The following is a 16387-nucleotide window of genomic DNA, read 5'->3' on the forward strand; positions in this document are numbered from 1 at the left end:
CAAAGATATTCAGCATACCATAGAAACCATGGCCGCCCCGATAGCGGACGAGCGAGCAAAGAAACAAAGAAAAAGAGATGACACATCGGGCCCCCGCCCCGAGACAGCATCCAGCTGGGGTCAAGGCCAGGGCAGCGGATTGGCGCCTCAGCTCTGCGGCCCGCCTCTCCTGACCTCCTCACCCCACCGACCCCAGCCCGGATGTCTGCTCCGCGGGCGCTCTCGGCGGCTGTGCGCAGCCCCCCTCCTCAGCCGCCCTGTTCCCGCCCCGACACCTGGTTCCCCTCAGGAGCCCCTGCCCCCGGGGAGCCGCGTGGGGGGCTGGCGGGAGCAGGGGGGGTGGGTGAGGGGCGGAAGTGGCAGACCCAGAGCAACAGGAAATGACTGAGGGAAAGTCCCAACCGCAGCCCCCCACCCCCCGGCCTGTCAACACCCCACCCTGCGGGCTGGGGAGGGCTGTGGGGCCTGACCTGCCGACTTCCCCTTGCAGAACCCGGCGGGTGCCGCGTCTCCCCGGGCCTCCATCGCTTCCCACCAGCATGTTCCAGGCCGCAGGAGCCGCCCCGGCCGCCCCCGCTCATGTAGGTGCCCCGCGGGGGGGAGGACGCCCCGGGCAGGTGTCTGGCCCGGGGCAGGAGGGGTGCGGAGCGGAGCTTGCCTGTCACCCTTGCCCCTCCCCCCTCGAGTGCCCCCGGGACCTGGGCTGGTGACCCCCGTGGAAGTCGGGGGCCTCTCTCCGCTGCCCCTGCCCTGACTGGCCCTCTCCCTCAGGAAGCCAAAGGCGGCGGCGGCCCCAGCACTGTCCAGCGCTCCAAGGTAGGACCGGGAGTGAGGCGCGGGGGAGGCGGGGACGGGCGCCGGTGGGTCGGAGCCGGGGCTGAGTCTCCCTCCCACAGTCCTTCAGCCTGCGGGCCCAGGTGAAGGAAACCTGCGCCTCCTGCCAGAAGACCGTGTACCCCATGGAGAGGCTGGTGGCGGACAAGCTCATCTTCCACAACTCCTGCTTCTGCTGCAAGCACTGCCACTCCAAGCTGAGGTGCGCCCTTGCCCTGCCCCCGCCCGCCTCCAGCCCCGACCCGACCCGACCTGACCGCACTGTTCTGCTTCTGCAGCCTGGGCAACTACGCGGCGCTGCACGGGGAGTTCTACTGCAAACCCCACTTCCAGCAGCTGTTTAAGAGCAAAGGCAACTACGATGAGGGCTTCGGCCGGAAGCAGCACAAGGAGCTCTGGGCCCACAAGGAAGTGGACCCCAGCACCAAGACAGCCTAAGCCCTCTGACCATCCACGCCCTCTGCGAGGGCCTGGAGCAGGACAGTGGGCAGTGTGGAAGAGATTGGACCTGGGCTCACGCGGGGAGACAGGGTGGGAAGGGGTGAGGCCTTCTTGCTCCAGCAGAGGGTCATGGGGGCAGGGCTCTGCTCCGGGATTCCTTCATTCTCCCCAGTGGGTGGGGACTTGGGAACCAGGGTTGGGGGTTGCTCACCACCCTGCTTCCTGCTTCTTTCACCCTATCCCGCCGCACCCCCTGGCTCTCTGGGAGGCCCCCAAGCCCAGCTTCCTTATCTAGGTGCCTTTTCTCCAGCAAGGAGTCAGCATGCCCCCTCAGGGTCCTAAGCTCCCTCACTGCCACCTGGGGCCCTGTGCGGCCCCTTTGTCTCCCCATCTACCTCTGTCCTTAGCCTGGTTCTGAGCCATGGAGACTTTGGAGGAAGGAGAGCCGAGCGCCTCTGCTGGGCCTCGCAGAAGGTCCGCCAGGGCTCTGGGGGAGGGGAGGGAAATGGCAGGGCAGGCCCCAGTGGGGCTTGGGACCGGCGCACACCACCCGTGCATATCAAGAAGCAGAAGCTAAAGCACCTGCCAGGCTGAGAGCCACAGAGACCGGCAGGGATCTGGCGGGGGCCACACTCCCTTCTTCTTTCTGCTGGTTCTGACCTGTGATCAACCCTGTTTTAAACATGTTTCAACAGATCCTGACTCTGTATTATGTGGTCTGATTGGCTGGGAGGGTGAGGTGGGGGGGGGACAGGGACACATTCGTCATGCAAAGGTGAAGGGGGGAGGGCAGGGTCAGCTCAGAGCACATCTGGCCTTGATGGGGGACCGTGATGCGTATCAGAAATACCAGTCAGCCTGAGAAAAAGGGTGTCCTCTTCCCAGCCAGGTCTCCATGCTGTCCAACCACTCTGGATTTATAACTGAAACTCCTGTCCTTCAGCCTTGGTGTTGGTTAAGAGGGTCAGGCCATCAGTGCGTGATGGTGCCTGGCTTCACTGCACTTCAATATGTTGGGGTATAAAGCAGAACCCTTTGCTGAGCCCTGGTCTGGGCCCCTTTTGTCCTGGAATCAGTAAGGGATGGAGAGAATCAGCAGATCTCACCCTGCCTTTTCAAGCTCCAATGAGTGGGGCAGCCATGGTCACTGTCCCAGGTAGTCCAAACAGCTTGCCTGCCCCCTCTGAGGGACAACAAGGCAAGCTTGGAGGACCCAAAACCACGCCCACCCCCAATAGAGGCAAGAGGTCTGGGTTGTCCCACCCCAGACCCAGCTGTCCCGATTTCCCCAAATTGCCTGTGAGCCATGTAAGTTGGTAAAGCAAGAGGGCAGGCTCCTGGGGACTTGCTGCCATTGCCCCATATACTCAAGTTCTTAAGTGGCCTCATGCCCCTAGGACAGGGTAGAGAATGAGGCCTCAAGCTCTGGTGGCAGATGGGCCACTGTTGTGAAGTAGACTTTGCCCCTTGAAGCAGCAGAGCTAACACTCAGTAAGCAGAGTGGGTCCTCCGAGAGCCTCACTCAAGGCAGGCCCGACTTCTGCATCAGGAGCTTCAGATGGGGACAAGGATGGTCTCTCTCTGCCCAGAACTAAGCAACAGCCTCAGATAGACCAGGGAGAGATACCAGAGAGATGGCTCCTGGAGGCACCTGATTCCGGCCTTGAAAGAATGGGACTGAGGGAAGACCCCTGGGCTGGAACCCAGCCACTGGTGACATGGGGGCTGCCAGTGACATGTCGGTAAATCAGCCCTCACAGAACTGCCCTCAGCAGAGCCCCTGGAAGCGAGAAAGGGAGGTGCCATCTCAGCTAGCAGTGGTACCAGCCAAGTCATCCCATCCCAGGACCGCCTCTTGGAGTCATTTCAAGTTCTCTACTCAGGGGCCCAAATTTGTTAACAGGCACTATGCCTGGCACCTCCCAGGGAAACACCTGATCCCTCCACCCTGCAACCCAAAGCACCGTCACGGGACCCCTTGGGTATAAATGATCCCTTTTTATTTAAGTAATGCACGACACTGGCCTGGCTTTGCTCTGCAAGCCCTCGGTCAAGATATAGTCAAATAACTATGGCTGCAGGTTCTTCTGCACAACCCACAATTCAGACACAGACACAGAGCTGAGGTGGGTGGGAGGGGCAGGAGGGTGGCAGGGGCAGACTCTCCCCAGCCCTGGCCTCTGTTGGGTTGGTCAAGGCTGACATACCCCACGGAATGATGAGCAAATGGCACATGGCCCTTCCCACAGCAACCTGGAGCTGCTGGGAACTGCCCTTCAGAACCTTTGGACCCAGGCCGTTCTAAGCCCACAACTTTTCATCTGGATTATTTAATAATAAATTAAAATTAAGCAATAGCTTGGTCCTGAGGATGCTGAGCCAGCATGTCCACATTTTTGGCACAAATATCAGGGTCTTGGTTGTTGGTTTTTTGTTTTTTTTTTTTGAGTGCATGGCTTGTTGGTTTGTTTGCAAATTAATTTTTAAAAACACATTCCCTGTGAGGTAAGACCCTGGGGTGGGGGGAGCGGGGGCTCTGTGAGAGCCTGAACCTGGGACACAGAGTCGTCTCATCTTGTCAGCTCCGGCACTGCGCATGCTCTGTTTCCTCTTGGGAAATGGAGACAGGACAGGGGTGTGGGCCCAAGAAGAGTGGTGGAGCCATCAGGACAGGGTCATGGAGAGGCCGAGCTGCCACTACGCAGCTTTGGTCGAGATGAGGGACTGGTCCCCACCCTGGGCAAGGGCCGAGGTGGAGGCAGGAGCATATGCTCGCTGTCTTAGGGCCGGGCTGGGGGTGCCTGACAAAGACCCCCGGGGGAAAAGGATGGAAATGGGCCCAGGCCCAACTGGCACCGTGCAACACATTCCTGCAAAACCTGCTTTCATTTTTCTGTCTCTTGAGGCATCCATCACCTGTAACAGTCTAGAAGTGATATATATAAACCACCAAATATGATCTGAGATATAAATTAACAAGTACAAGGCCTCACATTACATGATGTGAAAAGGCTAAAAACAGCGATAGAAACTACATTCATAAAAGTGCATCGTCAACATACAACGAAGGCTTTGGCTTGTTCTGGTGCCCGCAGGGAAGTGGGCATGGCTGGCAATGAGCTGCCTGGCGCTAATCCTCAGCTCCCTGGAGACACCCATCCCTGGGCACTGGCTTTTTTTTTTTTTTTTTTCCTTTAATGACAACTCCCAAGGAAACTGGGTGTTGAGAGGGAGGAGCTCTAGCAATAGGCACATTTTGGAGGGGAGGGGCCGGAAGAAAGGACTAGCGCCCAGGCTGAGGTAAATAAGGCCAACTCTAAGCTGCTTGGAGATACTGGCTCCCAGACCCCTGATGCCATTCCTCCCCCAACGGAGGAGCAAGAAGGGAAAGAGGGTGAGACCTCAGGGGGATGGGAAGGCTGGCCAAGGAGGAACAGAGCTGGCGGTTTTAGACATGGTTGGTGGCATCACAGGGGCTCTCCCTTCTGGTAGAAGTTGGAGAGGGCTCTGGCCTAGCAGGATCATACTCACAGACAGCCTGATACAACCCCCCTGGCTAGCCTAAGTGGCCTGCTCAGGGCCGGGTGGTCAGCTGAATAAGAAGCTCTCAGTGTGCTGTCCATCTTCCTGTCCGCTGCAGTGGGAGAACAGATGCCAGGCGAGGAGCACAAAGGCCATTACCTTCAGCTCTTTCCAATCCAGCCCAAGGCCTGAGCCCACAGCAGGGGGACTCAGAACCCAGAGGGCACACAGTCTCCAGTTCAAAAACTGGGTACAGCATAAGAGTGACTCCAACTTGTAAAACAGACAATTGCATTGACAAAACTGCCCCTTAGTGGGGCAGTTCCACATCTCAGGCTCCTGCTTGGGAAGGCAGGGTCACAGGGCAGGTAGGACCGGTCCTCCTTCCCCGAGTAAGGCAGCATAACATTGCTTCATTCATCTTTGGTAAGGAAGGGACTGGCAAAGCTGACCTGGGGCTCCAGGGGGAGTGCAGCCCAGGCCTCTGCCTTCCACTGGCTGCAGGACGCTGGGCTTTACCTCAGGCTTGGGTGGGCTCAGCCAGCCCAGAGATGCCCTGGTGATCTCCAGACATGGGGAGGAGAAACAAAAATAACACTCTGAATGAAAGTAACACTATTCGGACCCCGTGTCCATCTTGTGCCCCAGACCTTCTGGGCTCTGGAGCTGATTGCAGTGTCAGGACACAGCCCCAAGGGTGGAGACCATGGCACCTTGCACACTGTTCCTAGCCCCTTACCCTCCATGCTGAGCTTACGAGGTTGGAACTCTCAGGTCTGGCAGGCTGGGGGCTTCCAGTCCTTGAGGCTGCAGCCACCCCACCCTGGCTCTGAGCCCCAGTGGCAGAAGGGGCACAGACAAATGCCAGCTGGACTGTAGTTCCATGGTTCACAGCCTTGCCTGGGAGAAGCAGCAACTTTGCTGAGTCCCATAGCAGCCCCTTGCCCTGTAGCAGGGGCAGCTGGCAGCAGCGTGGCCTTGAGAGCTCAGTACACAAGCTGTGCAAAGTGGTGTGTGAGCAGCTCCTCGGCCGAAGGTCTCTGTCGGGCCTCCACAAAAATGCGCCTCAGGAAGTCCCGACCGTGCTCAGAGATGTGGGAGGGCAGCTGAGGATTGGTGGGCTGCGTGGCAATCTTGAAAATGGCGGCCATGGCTTCATACTCTGCCCAAGGTGGTTTCTCTGTCAGCATTTCTACCACAGTGCAGCCCAGGCTCCTGAAGAGAGAGAACCCCATGTCACCTCTTGGCCATCCTAGGCACCCAGCTGCCCTGCCCACTGTTGTGAAAGGAGGTGGTTTTCTCAGAATACGCTGAGGCAGGATGGGCCAAGGTGAGGGTCAACACCCTATAGAGCAGCGGTCGCCAACTTTTCGGACCTCACGGACCACCAGTGGTCCACAGACCACCGGTTGGTGACCGCTGCCCCAAAGGTTTCCTTAAACCAGTGGTTGCCAACCTTTCAGACCTCACGGACCACCAGTGGTCTGCAGAACACCGGTTGGCGACCGCGCTAAAGAGGGTCCCCAAGGCTAGAAGAGGATTCAAAAAACTATCAGCCTTATCCACACAGCTTCATCAACCTATACCCACCTGGATACTTCTTGAGATTGGGGAAGAGAACCACTTAGTATGGACAGAAAGAGCTCCAAGATAACTATATTAGTTTCCTATTGCTGCTGTCACAAATGTGCCTGCTGTACAAATGAGCGTAATGGCATAAAAAACAATACAAACTTATTATAGTTCTGGAGGTCAGAAGTCTAAAATCAGTCTCATTGGGCTAAAGTCAAAGTCTCAGTGGCGATGGCTCCTTCTGGAAGCTCTGAGGGGAGAATTTCCTTGCTGCTTCCAGCTTCTAGAGGCTGCCTGCATTCCTTGGCTTGTGGCCCCTTTCTTGCACCACTTCAACCTCTTGCTTACACTGTCACACCTACTACCCACTCTGATCTCCTGCCTCCCTTTTATAAGGACCCTGTTGATTATGCTGGCCCACCTGGATAATCTGGGATGATCTCCCCATCTCAATATTCTTAAATTAATCACATCTGCAAAGGCCCCTCTGCCATATAAGGTAACATTAACAAGTCAAAGGAGTTAGTACGTGGACATCTTCAGGGGATCATCATTCAGCCCACCACAAAAATGTTCCAAGGGGAAGAGCCTTCTAGACCCTTTCAGAGGATGGACATGAAGTTAAGGGGAGAAAATGTAAGCTGTCTGAGTAGTAGGAAAGGGAGCAGAAGCCTGCTATTGTTTTGAGGCTGATCCAGGCCCTCAGAATGGATTCAACCTCTTTATTTTAGCAAATGTCAGAGATGTTTCCCACACCATAAGTTCCCAGCAATAACATTTGTTATTTGGAGTTAAAACATACTGCCACCTCTGTATCCTGATCTAGTTGGCAAGAGGCGGACACTCCTTCCCTCCCACCACACCAGAGCCCAAAGCTCATTTGTAAGTTGGGGCCACAAGAGCCCAGACAGGGAGATGGGGTCCCAGCATGTTCGTAGTACTCACCACACATCTGCTTTCCTTCCGTAGCCTTCGCCGCTGATCACCTCAGGGCTCATCCAGTAGGGTGTGCCGGTGACCGAGCGCATACCCGGGCCTGACATGCAGATGGTCTGCAGGCGCTTGCTGGCCCCAAAATCCCCCAGCTTCACATTCCCGGCAGAGTCTCGGAGGATGTTGGCTCCTAAGGCATGAAAGGGCAGAGCCTGCAACCCTGAACCCTCAGGCCTTTTTCCTCCCTCCCAGGTCACAGGGCTGCTGGGCAGGATGGGGCTACCATGAATTAGACGTGAACTGCACAGGGCAAACAAGCCTCAGCCCTACAGCACAAAATGATCACTGCCATGGCCAACATTGATGAGCACTTTATTCTGCAATATTTGTCCAAATTGCTCAACTGATCTTCACACCAATTCCCCAAGAAAGCAATTAGAGTCCTACTTTTCAGAAAGTTCAAAATGGTTAAGCGACCAGGTCTTGGGGACCCTACTCACCCTTGATGTCCCGGTGAACGATCATGTTGCTGTGCAGGTAAGACATGCCCTCCAGGATCTGCCGGGTGTATTTTCGGGTCACACTCTCTGTCAGGGCTCCATAGGCCTTCAACTGGTCTTTCACTGAGCCCTACAGCCACAGAAGTCAGAGGGAGTCACTGCAGGAAGGTGGCAGGAGGGGGGCAAGGCTATTTCTAGCCCCCAGCACTGCAGCCAAGAAGTGATTCATCCAATCCCCACTTGCAATGTACCAGACGCTTTGCTAGGGACTGCTGGGCAGCTTGGAGAAAAGTCTGAGACAGCCCTTCCCTCAAGCAATGTACGACTCAAATCCAGAAGGGGGATCCCACTGCTCCAGGTAAAGGTAGTACTTAGTGGACAGTGCAGCCATCCTGGAAGCCTCAGGTGAGGGTGGCCTGGGAGCATTTCTCACCCCCCACCATCACTGTGACTGACCACAGGCAGGCCCTTCTCGACTACACATCCTGCTGTCACCTCACCTTCTCCTATGAGCCTCTGGAGTTTCAGGGGATCAGACCCATGTCAAAGGGATCCTTTCTGCAGCCCCAAACCCCAGGTCAGGCCCTCTCTTGTGTGTGTCTTACACACATCAAGGGGCACATACCCCCGGCATATACTCCATGAAGATAGTCAGAGTCTTCTCAGCGCGGTCCCGCAGACAGCCATAGTACTGCACAATGCGCTCGTGCTGCAAGTTTTTCAGCAACTGGATCTCACACTCCAGAGCACTCACCTCCTAGGGGAGAGGCCAGTGTTCACCTCAGCTCTCAGGGCCCTGGTCTGCCTGCCTGGGATCAGCTCAGCTTGCCCTAGTCAGTGTCCTCAGAGGGGTCTATCTGCCTTGGGAACTTCAGCTGGAGAAACGGGGGACTCTCTCAACTGTCTGGCTGTTGGCCTCAATGCAGGGCAACCCTTTGAATGCTGCCACTCCAACACAGGCAATAGGAAAATAGTGGGAGAAGGAGTTGTGGGTGCTTGGTAACTGCTGTACTTCAGGTAACTGATGTATTTATCCACTCAGACTGGAGTGTAGGCCACACCCAAAGGTGAACTACAAAGACAGGCTCCTTCCTGGGCTGAAAGAGACATCGTGTGGTAAGGCATGTGCTACTCTTTGTGGCACTCTCATTTTGGGTTGCTTAGTACTTTGGCATCAACTCAGTTCCTCATATCGAATCCTTCCTTGGGGTGCTGGTACTTTGGACCACAGTCCCTTCACTCCATGGCCAGGACCACAGTGGACAGCAAGGGAACGTGGGAGGAAGAATAATGGGAAGAAACAACCTGTAGCTTTTAAGCAATTAGCCTATGCAACAAAGACAGGTATTTGGTTGAGGGGAAGACAGTACCTTGCTTGTCTCAGGACTGTCTGGATCAAACTGGACCTGCTTGGAAGCAAGTTCACGTCCTGTATCCACGTCATAACACAAATAGACCCTGCCGAAGGCACCCTGGCCCAGGAGCTTCCCCCGGCGCCAATTGATGGGGGCACTAGGAGCTATAGGAGAACAGAAGGAAAGAGCTTTAGTCTGTGCACATTATTTATTGATGTCCTCCCTGATTCCCCAGAAGCTCTATATGGGACCTTTGGCTGGAGCTCCCCCATCACCTGGCACTATTGCAACTGACTGCATCATCTCCACCCCGACCTGCAGCAGGCCCAGTGCCCTGGCCAATCAGACCTTCAGGCCTGAGTCCCAAGAAGCAGAGGACTGACTGAGTCATGGTTAAATGCTTTTCTGCATCGATCAAACATCCATATTTCCAAAGCCCCTAAATATCTTAATATGGCAGGGATTAAGGAGACTGCTTTTCAGTTTAAACATGGAAAAACTAAAGATCAACGAGGGGAAGTGGCCTGTCACACAAAGGTGGAGTAAGGACTAAGGTGAAGTGGGTCTGCTGTCCCCCTGCAGGCTCTTCCAGTTTGGAGAGGATGGGCCAAAGCAACCTACTGCTGAGCCAGACAACCCAGTAGACTCACTGGCTTCCCAACCTGCAGCTCATCTGAGCATCCCCTGGGCAATTTCCTTCTAGCCAGGGTCCACTCCTTACACTTGGTTGGCACATTCCTCTCCTGCACAGAGAGGGCATTCTCGCTGTCCGCACTCCGCAGGCGCCCACGGGGGTCCATATATTGCACTGCCAGACCCATGTTCTCGCCGTTTGTGCTCAGGGAACGGCTGGAGGGCACCAGGGTGAACAGGTTACCTTGATGACGTCGTATTCGGGGAAATGTTCTTCTGCCTGAAGAGGTGCAGGGGCCAGAGTAGAGTAAGTCAGACCTCTGGTCTTGAAGCTGAATGTGCAAACCAGGTCATAACACCAGCTCTGGTCCATCCTACCTGCCTTCCTGCCTAACTCATGCCAAAATGGCTTATGTCCCACACACCTTAAGAATGAGGACAAAAGCAGGAATTAGGAAGCAGCCAGAGATGGTTAAGGAAGCTCTGGCCAAAGGGAAGGCACAGGGCTGTTTCTTAGGCCCCACAGTACTCGCAGGCCAATCCATAGCTGAAGTCTATTTCCCTTGGCATCCTAATCCTAAATCTCAGCAGAAGCTTCATTCCGTTTGCTGCCAAAGGGCAGAAGAGGGCAGTGGAGAGCTGGTGACCTGGAGCAGGCTGCACACTCAAACAAAGAACAAAGTTCCCAGTGACAGTATCCTGAATCTACAAAAGCTGTCTCCCCCTTTTTTGTTTTTCCCTGTCTCTAAAGCCTCAAGTCTGGACACAGCTCCTCAGAAATCAAGGAAACATAGGATCTGGAGTGCCCTGACCCATCCCTTTGCAGTGGCTTTTCCCCGGCAGAGCTGTAACTATGTCCTTTTTGAGGCAGCCAGCAGGGTGGAAATGAACTCACCATCATTGTAGTCCTTGTGGTGCACAGAAACATGATAGCGCCGGGGGTAGGTTCCACCTTTGACCCCTTTGTCATAGAGCTGAGTTTCCCGATCTGAGTAAGATAGAGGAATCACTGGCTTCTGGGTAGAGAGTGGTGAGTGATCCATTTAAGCCCCTAGGTCACCTGAGACCTCAGATCAGTAGGCCCAAGGAAACTTAAAACACAGTTCTGGCTTCCCAACTCAGCTTTCCAAAGCAGAACGCAGGCAGCCGCACCCAGGCACCCTGCAGTGCTCACTGAGGCTCTGGGGAACTCACCCGAGAACTCCTGTCGGTTGTCTGGGAAGCTCTGGGCTCGGGACATTCGTGATTTCCGGAAGGATGGACTGGAAAAAAACAAAACAAAATCACGGAGTAGACTTTAGCATACTTCCAAAGCAGCTCACCAGGGCAAAAGGCAGGATATCCAGACTCCAGACGGACTCCCTTTTCTAACTTCCTCACACGTCATTGTATGGTAAGAAGCAGAGTACACGAAAAACAGACCTTTTCTGGGCTCAGTCTCCTACCTTCTCTTTACTAGTCTGAGACCCAAATCTGATAGAACCCTGAATGATGAGCCCCTCCAGTCTTACCGAACTCCACTCTGGCTGCACAGCACTTTCCCTTCTTACCCTTTCCTCCCTCCCACCTTAGTAACGGGAGGAGTTGAAAAAAAACAAACCCTTGCCTAGGGTAGTAATAAAAATAGCAACACCACCAAGCATCTTCCTTTCAGACTCAACACCACTATCCCATTTTGGAGTTGAGGAAACTGAGGAACAGAGAGGTTAAGGGACTTATTCAAAGCTACTTGACTAATATTTGGTGCAGCTGGGGTCCATCTGGCCCTAGATCCTATGAAGGGAAGATGGAAATCCTATGCTCAAGTTAGACCAGGCATCAAACAAAGAAGTCCAGGTCATTGGGTTTCACTCCCAAGGAGAAGAAAAAACAACAACAACAAGGGAGGGATGGAGGAAAAACCCAAGAATCAAGTGAGTAAATTTGGCTGTCTTTCCCAGAATCCATCTGAATCGTCCTTTCCCTTACAACGACTAGACTCAGACCTTCTTTAGTCCTGTCCTGCTGCCCCATCCCTACATCCCAGTTTGGCCACAAAGCTTAGGAGATAGTCCAAAGCCAGAGCTGGTCCCTATCCTGGCAGAGCCCTCAGTTTGTAGTAGCAAGCCTCAAACAAAGCTATAAATCAGATATCAATAACTATAACTGTATGTATTCTATATCTAGAGGGAAGACAGTGCTCACCAGTGCTCAGATCTGTTAAGAAAGACATAGTACCAATTTGGCCATGGTCACAAGGTCAGTACCCACAGGAACAATTTAATCAGTGACACAAAGAAAAAAAAATTTACAAACCTGCCCCATAGCCTCTGACCACAGCTCTGAGCCCAGTCAGATGTGATCAAACGTTCTCTTGGTCATAACAAAGTCAAGGTGAGAGACTGGCTGGATCAGTGCCAAAGCCAACTCCAAACAAACCCCTGCTGATGGGCAAACCAGCTCCACAGAACCATTTGGCATGTAAAGGACAGCACTTGTCCCCTCCCAAAGTGCAAGAACAAGATTACACACCAACTAGGCAGTTATGTAAGCTAGGCAGTCTAGATATTTTATTTTTTATATCCTAGTTTATTATTTCACCAGAAACATTTAAAAAAAAAAAAAAGAACCCATAGATGATAATTCAATTTTGTCCCCAAAACATTGAAGGTCCACTGCTTCTCAGTCCAGATCACAAACGAGGCCAAGAGTACTAGAGCAGCATGTATTATGTAGAGACAATAAAGCAAGCATTTAATACAGGTGAGCTGCTATTCTCAGCTATTATATTCATCTAATTATATAAACATAACATTCTCATGGTGTTTGGAAAATTAAGGAGGTTCTTTCCCAGAAGCACATTTTTACCATGGGCATGTAAGACCAGTGTCTAGATTGGAGACACACATACTAGCTACCTCTATTTCCTCAGCCCATCAGTTCCAAAATGCCTAGGTACTAACCCCACAACCCATACCTGTCTGCTGACCTGTCCAAGGATTGGCAGCTTCCCGACAAGGAATTTTCAGCACTGTCCAGGGGATCCAGCATCTGCAAGGCAAGTCATACAATAAAACCCCAGCCCTAGCTCAAATCCCTGAATCCAGGTGAGTGAGGGCTTTAAGGCCTAGCCAGGGCCAGCAAATGATCCTTGTTGTCAAAATATGAAAGTAACCTTTCTCTGCCTGTGCAGTGAGAAGAATGATTAGGAAGGTATCATTCTCCCCCAAAGTTCGAACGGCAAGTTCCAGGAGGGAGAAAAATGCCTGGCTGGCATCCCAAGGAGTTCTGCAAGGAAAGCAAAGCTGATGTTGCTTCTCTTGTTGGCATTTTCTTGGCTCATGACTGCTAGAGCCTGGCGCGGGAGATGGTACTACCCTGCAAAAGCTTCCAGTGCATTTGGGTGGGACCATAATCCTTCTGTTTACACTTCATAATCTATAATTTACAAAGACAAGTATTGCTCTCACTTCACAAATGAGCCACTGCAGGTCTAGAAAGTTGAGGAGAATGGTCTAAAGTTATGAAACCAGTTAAAAGGCAGCTAACACAGATAAAAAATTTCCCAGTTTCTGGTTCTCGTTTAGGAACAATAGGTAGCTATATAAGTTAAAATGTTTCTCTGGTCCTTAGTCAAATGCAGTAACAAAAAGCCTTTAGATTAGCTTTGTCTCCAACTAATCTTCCCTTCATTTTGTCCATGGGGGAAGTGGTTATCTACTAGCAAGAGTATTTAAACATGACATAGGAAAGCAGAACACTGGAATTATGAAAATTCACTAATAACTTTCATAAAATTAGTTTCCAACTCAAATGATCTCTTTCCATTTAATACTATGGTCCATCTCACTCATAATTTCAAACACATTAGGTCATATTGTCATATATGACATATTTTTAAAAACTACCAATCAAAACAAATTAATGGCAAAGTAAAACTGCAAATCTTGCTAAGAATGTAGGATTTTTCCAAAGTGGATAAAACCAATATGGAAAGAACTGCTTGTAATTCATCAAATGCATATTTGGCACAGTAGAAGCAGTTAATAGAAGAAGAGAGAATGGGCAAGTATTACAACATGACAAATTATCAAGAAGGAGCAGGAATACCAAAGGTTCAAGAGAGGCCTTTGGAAAACCCACTGAATCCTGTGAAGGTGTCTGTAAAAAAGGACCCTCTTTATGACAGTGCTGCAGAAATCAAAGGGGAAGTGAGGAAAATTACGTTGCACTAGCAAAATTTTTGTTACAAAAATTAAGCCCCCCCCCCCAAAAAAATCAACACGAATCATGCTTCTTAGAATTTCATTGTAAAAATTAGCAAATAGATGCAACTATTACCTAAATCTGATTAAATCAAAAACAAAATAAACTTAACTTAGTTTCACTTTTTAAGAAAGTCTCAATTGAATATTCTTTCACTATACACTATGCTGTTTTGGTCTCTAAGTTCATTTATCTTGAATAGCTCCATTACCAGCAGCAATTCTCTTTAGCTAAAGAGGCGGGGCACTGGAGAATGACCTAGGCATTCCCTAGCCACCACCTCCCTTGGCCTCTTTCCAGAAGTCCTCACTGGGAGTCTAATACTCCTATGCCTTGGAGGACCAGCCAGGTAAAAGAAAGCAGTAAAAGGATGAGGGTACAGGACCATGAGGAGGGATATAGAACAAAAGCAACCAAACCTATTTGCAATCTCAAAGATTTTACACCTAAGTCACCCCTAGAGCGGCTGATGTTCAGATGTGCTCTGGTTAGAGAAAACAGGAAGGATGGTCAGTAAAATACCCAAGAAGGGAATATGCAGCTAAAAGCACTCCAGGTCACTGTTCTAAACATAAATTTATCTGAACACAGAAATATAGAAGAGAAAAGAAGCAGTGTAAAGAGCCTCTCATAGCTTACATAGTCCAAATAATGTTGTACAGAGATTGGCTATTAAAGGGAAAAGAAACGTTATAAGAATCAGTTTTAGAAGAAAGAAAAGTTACAAGAAGCAGTTTTTGTAAAATCCCCCATGTGATGTTGCTGGCCCTTTTGTTGGATGGTTTACCCTTAAGAAATTTCCCCTTCCCAGACCAAAACCCCAAAATTTATAAGAGTGGATCTTTTTGCAATCAAAGCAAGGTCACTGAAGACTTCAGAATGAGGCCTAGCTGATGTGGTTCAGTGGTTGAGTGCTGAACTATGAACCAAGAGGTCACCAGTTCGATTCCTGGTCAGGGCACATGCCCAGGCTACGACTCGATCCCCAGTATGTTTCTCTCTCATCGATGTTTCTATCTCTCTCTCTCTCCCTTCCTCTCTCTCAAAAAAATCAATAAAAACATAAAAAAAAAAATACTTCAAAATGAGGCCAGAATTCTCACTCTTGCTGAGTTCACTAAACCAAAATGCCATTTTCATCAAGTGAGCCACTAGTTAAAACACTAGCCATTTTTTTTAAATCAACATGCTGTAAGATTCATTCAAATTGTTGCATATATCAGTGTTCCTTTTTAAAAACCCCTGTCTAGCCCTAGCCGGTTTGGCTCAGTGGATAGAGCCTTGGCCTGTGGACCAAAGGGTCCCGGGTTCGATCCCGGTCAAGGGCACATACCTTGGTTGCAGGCTCCTCAGGCCCTGGCCCTGGTCGGAGGCAACCAATCGATGTGTTTCTCTCACATCGATATTTCTGTCTTTCCCTCTCTTCCACTCTCTCTAAAAATAATCAATGGAAAAATATCCTCGGGTGAGGATTAACAAAAATAAAATAAAATAAAATTTGAGAATCAGAAACATTCTCATTAAAAATAAATAAATAAATAAAATAAAAACCCCTGTCTAATATTCTGTTGAATGACTATAATACAATTTGTTTATCCATTCTCTCTTTGATGAACATTTAGGTTGTTTCAAGTTTTTGACACTTAATGAATAAAGCTCTTATACTAGTAAATATTCATGTAGAAGTCTTAGAGAGAAAAAAAGCTAGCCATTAAAATGGATTATCCCTTATGGTGGACCCACCATAAAGTGGTCCTTCTTCCATGAATCACAGCCTTGTATAATCCCATCTCCCTGAGTCTGGTAGAACTTAGAACTTGCTTCTAGTCAATAGACTACAGCAAAGAGAATGGGATATTGGGATATTCATTTCTATGATTATGTTACATTTTGTAAGACTCCATCTTTGCAGACTGGAGCAAGAGATTCTTTCACTGGCCTTGAAGAAGCTGCCATATTGTGAGAGGGCCACATGGCAAGGAACTGTAGGTGGCTTCTAGAAGCTTAGAGTGGCCACTGGCCAAAAGCCAGTAAGAACTATGATCAGAAGGAACTGAATTCTGCCAACTATGTGAGCTTGGGAACCCCAAGCTCCAGAAAGAAATGTAGCCTGGCAAACACTTGATTGCAGCCTTGTGTGAGCCTGAGTGTAGGACCCAGCTAAGTCATAACTAGATTCTTAACCCAAGGAAACTATAAAATACTAGAGGCCCGGTGCACAAAATTTGTGCACCCCAGGGGGTGGGTCCCTCATCCCAGCCTGCGCCCTCTCACAGTCTAGGAGCCCTTGGGGGATGTCCGACTGATGGCTTAGTTCCTGCTCCCTGTGGGGAGTGGGCCTAAGCCATCAGT

The 16387-nt window shown here is 50.8% G+C and overlaps 2 protein-coding genes across 3 annotated transcripts in view; one reads left to right on the top strand and one right to left on the bottom strand.

Annotated features, from left to right (window-relative positions):
- Window positions 1-442: 442 nt before the first annotated feature.
- On the top strand, window positions 443-1977 carry LIMD2 (LIM domain containing 2). Its single transcript, XM_006092158.3, has 4 exons — window positions 443-581; window positions 772-816; window positions 897-1036; window positions 1113-1977. The coding sequence occupies exons 1-4, from the start codon at window positions 540-542 to the stop codon at window positions 1270-1272; spliced, it is 387 nt and encodes a 128-aa protein (XP_006092220.2). The 5' UTR covers window positions 443-539; the 3' UTR covers window positions 1273-1977.
- A 1281-nt stretch (window positions 1978-3258) lies between these two features.
- Window positions 3259-16387, bottom strand: part of MAP3K3 (mitogen-activated protein kinase kinase kinase 3) — a 52227-nt gene continuing 39098 nt past the window's right edge. The window contains exons 8-16 of one of the 2 annotated variants that reach the window (XM_014458685.2): window positions 12759-12820; window positions 10985-11052; window positions 10686-10778; window positions 9879-10070; window positions 9173-9321; window positions 8428-8559; window positions 7803-7932; window positions 7315-7492; window positions 3259-6012 (exon numbers count right to left, since the gene is read on the bottom strand). In XM_014458685.2, the coding sequence (XP_014314171.1) occupies window positions 5784-6012; window positions 7315-7492; window positions 7803-7932; window positions 8428-8559; window positions 9173-9321; window positions 9879-10070; window positions 10686-10778; window positions 10985-11052; window positions 12759-12820 (1233 nt within the window). In that variant the 3' untranslated portion in view covers window positions 3259-5783. Of the gene's footprint in view, window positions 6013-7314; window positions 7493-7802; window positions 7933-8427; window positions 8560-9172; window positions 9322-9878; window positions 10071-10685; window positions 10779-10984; window positions 11053-12746; window positions 12821-16387 lie in introns of both variants that reach the window. The other variant, XM_014458684.2, reaches the window with a different exon arrangement.

The sequence above is a fragment of the Myotis lucifugus genome, unplaced genomic scaffold, assembly GCF_000147115.1.
Source record: "Myotis lucifugus unplaced genomic scaffold, Myoluc2.0 scaffold_99, whole genome shotgun sequence".
In the NCBI taxonomy this organism is placed as follows: domain Eukaryota; kingdom Metazoa; phylum Chordata; class Mammalia; order Chiroptera; family Vespertilionidae; genus Myotis; species Myotis lucifugus.

Bases quoted from the DNA above. Each gene is read 5' to 3' on its own strand.
- LIMD2 (XM_006092158.3), top strand. From the start codon at position 540: ATGTTCCAGGCCGCAGGAGCCGCCCCGGCCGCCCCCGCTCAT. The intron at 817-896 runs GTAGGACCGGGA...TCCCTCCCACAG, and splicing joins GCACTGTCCAGCGCTCCAAG to TCCTTCAGCCTGCGGGCCCA. The intron at 1,037-1,112 runs GTGCGCCCTTGC...CTGCTTCTGCAG, and splicing joins CACTGCCACTCCAAGCTGAG to CCTGGGCAACTACGCGGCGC.